Source organism: Prunus dulcis, unplaced genomic scaffold (genome assembly GCF_902201215.1).
Source record: "Prunus dulcis unplaced genomic scaffold, ALMONDv2, whole genome shotgun sequence".
In the NCBI taxonomy this organism is placed as follows: domain Eukaryota; kingdom Viridiplantae; phylum Streptophyta; class Magnoliopsida; order Rosales; family Rosaceae; genus Prunus; species Prunus dulcis.
Window position 1 is genome coordinate 1 of NW_023010559.1, and position 6721 is coordinate 6721.

Below are 6721 nucleotides of genomic sequence, written 5' to 3' on the forward strand. Positions count from 1 at the left end.
GCAATCTGGTCCATGTGTCGGGGTCGTTAGTCTAGAAGTCATAATCTGTGCAGCGGAAGATGCATAGGATACAAGTTGAGTAGGAATTGGGATCGGAATCTGAGCCTGAGTCGAGGCCGGAGTCGGAGTTGAAATCGGGATCAGGGTCTGAATCAGAGACAAATTCGGGGTTGGGGTCATCATCGGAGTGGGGGTCGGGGTCGTCTTCGGAGTCGGGGTTGGGGTCGGGGTCGTCTTCGGAGTCGGGGTCGGGGTCGTCGTCGTCATAGTCGGGGTTGTGGTCGGGGTCGTCAAAAGAGGATCCTGATTCTGGATCGGGTTCGGGGTCAAAGTCTGCATCTGTAGGAGCGGAGCCATCTGGGCACTCAACTCAACGATGGTTGGTGGAGAATGAGAAAAGGAGTCGGTGGTGCTACCTCCATGAGGGTTGAAAAAATCATCAACCCCCATAGCAGCAGCGGGGTTTGAAACTAGAGTCAGCAATTCCAAGATCGCCGCTCTGATACCATGCTAAAATATGAAAACTATGAGAGAATATTTGTTTGTGGGAATTTTCTGTGTATTCTTCTCCTTGTAGGAGGTCATATTTATAATACAACGAAACCTGAATGGGCAAGTAAATAATAAATTTCTAAATCTATTTGCAGTAGGAAATCAGGAATTAAAGTAAATCAATTACAATTATAATAGGAATTCTTGGTGTGTAAGGAAAGTAAGTCAATATCCACAAGTCACGCCAACAATTGATGCTTTCGGGTCATCAATCAGCTGGAAGAAAGTATTTTATTTTCTAGTTGTGCAGGATCATTGATCCGGATAAATATACTATCTATGATGATTATGTTGCCACAGCTGAAAAGTACTTCAATCTGCGTAATATTTCGGAAAAGGTCAAAAAGAAGAACTAGAGTGAAAAGTTTAACAATATTTTCATAGAATTAAGTTGTAGGACTAAGATCCTTATCTGAACGAGTGGGGGATGGGAGAATTTTTATTTCTTTCAATGTTTACCGATGATTTTCCTTTCGCCGCAAAACATGCATTCGCAACAGTTAGCGACGGTTTTTACAGTCGAAAAAGAAGTTTTAGTACTAAAGAACGAAAACCGTCGGAAAAGCTTCAAATTCGTCATTTTAAACAAGTCTGCGCTTCTGCTTCTGTTTCTCAAAAGACAGATATCTCCTTTTGCTTAAAATACAATAGGCAATTTAGCAAACCATGAAAGAAGCTTTTATTTCTCATTTGTCTGTTGCTATATCTGTAATCAACATGGGGTCTGATGTTATATATGTAACTCCACAAACAACTCTAAGAACAATTGTGAACCAAGTGGAGTTTTTTTTATAAAGAACAAAAGATAAAAAAGAAAGAAATAAGGTCCACAAAGTGATAGAAATATAATCGGTGGAATCTTATTAAAATAGTGGTTACAAACAATTGAGAAATATATGGGTCATATTCTTTTTCCTTTGATATAAAATTCCTTAATTGGCAGCTTATTTAGGTCTCAACTCAAAAGTAAAGTTGTGATACTTAATTTAGCAAGTTGGTGTCTATCTCTATCGAACCATAGTCTTCAATCAATCAAAGGGCCTCAACTTGAAAGAAAATAAGAATATTACAAAAGTCAACTGGGAATTTTCATTAGATTTTAATTACCAATTTACCATGAATGCGAAGCTACCTCTGCTTTTATACAGAACGAAATATTACGATATTCACAAATGAATATCAGATCGTTTATACAGAATGATCTATGCATGGCTCATGCTCTAAGTTAAATAGGAATGTTATGACAATAGAAGTCATATATATATGCATGGCTCATGCTCTAAATTTTGTAAGCATCCTGCTATATATAAAAGCAAATAGATGTTGTTGTGGGAACCAACATTTTATCTTTGTGGTTGTAATTGCAATAACAAAGTAAATTTCTTACTTGAGATGAAAGGAAAAATGGTGTTTTGTTGTTTTGAATGTTTGGAACAGAATCTGATTTTTTGAAGCATATGTTAATTGTAGTACGGGCAAAACTCCATGCGTCCCAGCCCCCAAATTTTGAGAGAGATAAATATATATTTATGCAGAAATTCTCCTATGCAGACATCCGGACGTTATTATATGTTATGAAAAATATAGTTTTCCTTTTTCGTAAAGCCAAATACAAAAATTTATATTATGAATAACATATAAATAAATTGGAAAACTTTTAAGGTATAATAAAATTGAAGAAAAACAAATTAATAGGTAAGTAAAAGCAAAATAAATAATAAGTAAGAAGGTGAGCTTGGTACGGTGAAACACGTCAAAGACTCTGTTCTAAATTTTTTGTAGCCTCCCTACGTGCAAGTACTGACGGTCTACAAGACTCTAAGATACGACTCCTTGTACACAAATTCAAGATCCGCTATGAGTACGTTCATAGACGGATATAAGTATCCAAGTCACATAACCATTGCCCAAAATAATAATATAAATAGAGAAAGTATATAAAAGTAGAATAAGAGTGAATCATATTGTGGTGGTGATTGTGGTATGTGATATTCTGATGGTGTATTGTTGTTGTTCAAATGTGAAGGAGAAGTGGCCTTTTATAAGTATCCAATAACACGTAACCTTCATCACATTGAACCATAAAATTAAGGCATTCAATATATAAATAATACCTGAAAATTAAATATGTATAACCCCCATAATAAATAAAATAAAACAGCCAAAATAATTAAATAAATAAAAACGGTTAAATTTTTAAAACCTTTGAAAATTCCAACATTATTTATCAAAAATAGCCAAAACTTGACCCTTAATTTCAAAAATGTCAGTTTTTGTAAAAAAATTTAACTATAGCAGAAAACTCACCTAAATAGATACAAATGCCCTCAAATTTAAAGCCTACATAAGCCAACAAGAAAATAAGTCATTAATTTCTTATGGTAATTAAGCTTAATTAATTCGCCCGGAGCCCATGCCAAGGGACTCTCTTTCTTGACTAAGCAAACCTGTTTGAAACAGTCCCCTATCAATACATGCCATCCATGCTACTGATTAAACGCAAAAAAATGGGGTAGGAAACTTGGAAGTGGCAAGAATAGGAGACTTTGAGAATCTATATATACTCTTCAAATGGAAGAGCTTTGCATTGTGCATTCTTACTTTGAAATTTGAGTCAATTTGATTGAAGAAACAAAATCAAGCACAAAAATGGCAAGCCACCAAAATCAGGATTTGAGTCACAACGCAGGCGAGTTGACTGGTCAAGCTCAGGCAAGTTATAACTGTGATTAATTTTGTAATAATATGAAATTAGGGTTGGTGTTTTGTAATCAAAATTTCATGCCATCAAGTAAATCCATGTTTAAAATATATATATATTTTCCTGATCTAGTTAACTTGTGCAGGTAAAAAAAGACGAGTTTCTAAACCAGGCATCAAATGCATCTCAGTCTATCCAGAACAAGGCATCAAATGCATCTCAATCTACCCAGAACAAGGCATCAAATGCATCTCACACTGCCCAAGACATCAAGGACCAAGCCACCCATCTCCTTCAACAGGCAATCACTTCCTCAATTTCCTTATTATTTCAATGATTTTTGTCCTTAAATATATATAGTATAAGAAGTTACCCAGAATTTAATCAAACATGTAAGCCAATTCAATTAGTATCATCTCATTACTCTAATTAGTGAGAAAAAAACTTAGTCCAATCAACCTCACTCTATGATTATCTTTCAGTACTCCAAATTCACTTTTTATTATATTAAAACATTCATCTAATGTAAATGTGGGTTAGGTAGTCAAGGTAGTATGTATGTCCTTTTGCACTTGAGTTCGATTCATTCTCCATGCATTAAAATAATTTAAAATATCATTCTTGTCAAAAACATTAACGTAATAAATACAAAATGACAAACTGGGAATGTGATGAATATAACTATATTCTTGTATATATATGTATGTTACAAGTGTGTTTGATTGCAGACAAGTGAGCAAGTGAAAAACATGGCTCAAGGAGCAGCTGAAGCGGTTAAGAGCACTTTGGGAATGAACAATCCAAACGACCCAAACAGTAACCCAAGCAACGCAAACATGAACCCAAGCATCAACCCAATCAACCCAATCAACCCAAGCAACCCAAGCATTAACACAAACAACCCAAGGATTTGAAATGCTTTCTTCAATAATGCTAGCTTTGCCTTCACTCGCATCAAAAGTTTCGATGATGTGGTGTCATGGCAATTAACCCTCCGCTGTTGAAATGGCTATGTACATCATCAGGCACCACCCAATCTGTTTGATCCCCAACTGGCCATATAGGTTATGCATATGCAATTACCAATGAGTTTGTAGTATAATATTTTGAACACATTGGGTAGCATGAAATTTGTCGATGCCTACAGGCAGCACAAGCATGTGCACATGGTAGTTGGTCAAGATCAAATTCTTGGCATGTGCAACACTTCCCCTCTAAATTTACAACCTCAACACAACTTCCATCGTATATATGAAATGACTATGCCTCAATCGGAGAAACCTGTATATTTAAAAAAAAAAAATACATTATAAATACTCCCCAACCATTTTATTGGAAATCTTTTCAACAAATCTGTTCCTTAAACAAAATAACAAACGAATTCAAAATACCTGCAATGATAATCCTTTTTGGTTATTTTCTCTTACCAACTTGTCAACCCATTCCTTCAAATGTGAATCCATTTTGGCTGCCTCGGTTCGACGCTTATGAAACCAATTAAATATGAGGATTTTCGTTCCTTTGATGCACGTAGTTTCCACATGCATCCTTCATCCACACAACCAACTTCAAATATTTCTTTATTAGATCTCTTCACTTTGAACTCAAAATTTTTCTTCATAGCATCGATACCCAACTTTGTTTTTAAATCCTCCTTAGTTTCATACACTTGACCTACAATTATATCTCCACTTGAATTGCGTAGCTCTGTCATGTCTGATCCATGTAGAATGTTTTTATCTCTGTTTGGAGCAGTTGGATTGTTAGAGTTAGGCTCATCACATTGCATGTTGATAGCTTGCATTTTGTCACATCTCATGTTTTCATCAAAGGCAACATTATCTTGAAAAATATTATCAACCTCTACATGTGGCATATCCTCAAATTGCATGTTCTCAAAACGCAACTCATCTACTTTACGTTTCACTGTAATGCACAATGGAATCTTGTAAGACCTTGAAAGGCTTTCAAAAATAAAAGCTCTTACATAATCATCATTGACTATCTCTGTGGGCCATGCACTTTTCATTGCATCATATATCACTTTCATAGTTACCTCATACTCATTTTGGTCCACATTGGCAATGTTATACACTTTATTCTGGAGTTCCTCAAATGTAATTTTGTCTGAAACAAGTAGTCCTTTACTTCTGTAATTTTTATACATCGAGTTAGCCCACCTCCCACCATAGTTAATCAAAATTGTCAAACTAGACATTTGCCTGAAAAGGTAAGCCAAAAATATTAATTAAAAAAACCATACAGACCAAAAATTGACAATGAAACCAAAAACATTAGCTATAAAACAAAGTAGAAATTAATACAGCTTTTAAACTATGGAACAAAAATGAAATTAGAAATAGCATAGAGATATGATCTGTCTACAATGATATCAAATATTAACTTTTTATATTACTACTATTTATTAAGTTATAACTAAATGTATCAAGCCATCACAATATCAGTGAAATAACTAATACTTAATAATCTGCAGCATACAAAATCTAGCCTTCCATACCATATAAAAAACTTGGATAAAATTCAGAGAGAACATATGCGTCTGTTTTTGTATTTGTAGTCTGAATGAAGTCAAAGAGAACAACAAGGAAGAAAAGAAGGCATTACTTAAATAAGCAGCAGGATAATAGTCTACAACAAGGAACATATGCGTAACAGGATGCAAATTCAAAGGCCTTAAAGAGTAATTCTGCATTCTGTGTGTAGTAAATAAAATTTAAGATTCAAGATCACTGAAAAAATAATGGAAACATATGTGCAAGTCGTAATAATAGCCTACACACTAGTTTTGCAGTTCTATTTGATGTATTCTAACTCTGTAAATTGGCTTTCTCCTGGCACTCAAAGTAAAAGCAAGAACTTTAACATTTGAAACAGAAAAATTACAAAACTTAATGGATACCAAATAAACCTTAGACACATCCAAGTTAGTCAAAGGTCCATACTAATGAACTAATAACATCAGCATGTATTACATCTTCTGCTACACATATGTCAGAATCATCATATTACTAGACTTGATAATTTTCCAAGCCTATCTGCACTAACCTTTGATGTAGGCTCAAAGTGAATTGACGATATTAAATCATAGCACTTTGAATAGGGCTCAAGAGTCCATTAACAGAAATGTCGCAACCATGGACATTAAGTCAGCAAAACCAGAATTGAAATTTTATAAATATAGTATGAAGAATAAACGAAGAAACGAAGAAGAAATTGAGTGAAGAAACCTAAAGAGAATCATGATGCATATCATGATTCCACACAATCAGCCCATTCCATGAAATCAGTCGATCCCACTCAATTAGCATTGACAGACTCCCCATCACAAGATCANCTTCATCCCAGCTAGGAATTAGTTTACAATTGATTATGTAATATATGAGATTAATTATACTTACCTTATATTACTTGCCTTCTATAAATAGACTTGAGAAAGTCTAGCCTGTG

General features: G+C 34.6%; 1 protein-coding gene across 1 annotated transcript; it reads left to right on the forward strand.

Annotated features, from left to right (window-relative positions):
- Window positions 1–3154: 3154 nt before the first annotated feature.
- Window positions 3155–4582, forward strand: LOC117613740 (late embryogenesis abundant protein Dc3-like). Its single transcript, XM_034342312.1, has 3 exons — window positions 3155–3264; window positions 3399–3554; window positions 3982–4582. The coding sequence occupies exons 1-3, from the start codon at window positions 3202–3204 to the stop codon at window positions 4165–4167; spliced, it is 405 nt and encodes a 134-aa protein (XP_034198203.1). The 5' UTR covers window positions 3155–3201; the 3' UTR covers window positions 4168–4582.
- Window positions 4583–6721: the final 2139 nt, after the last annotated feature.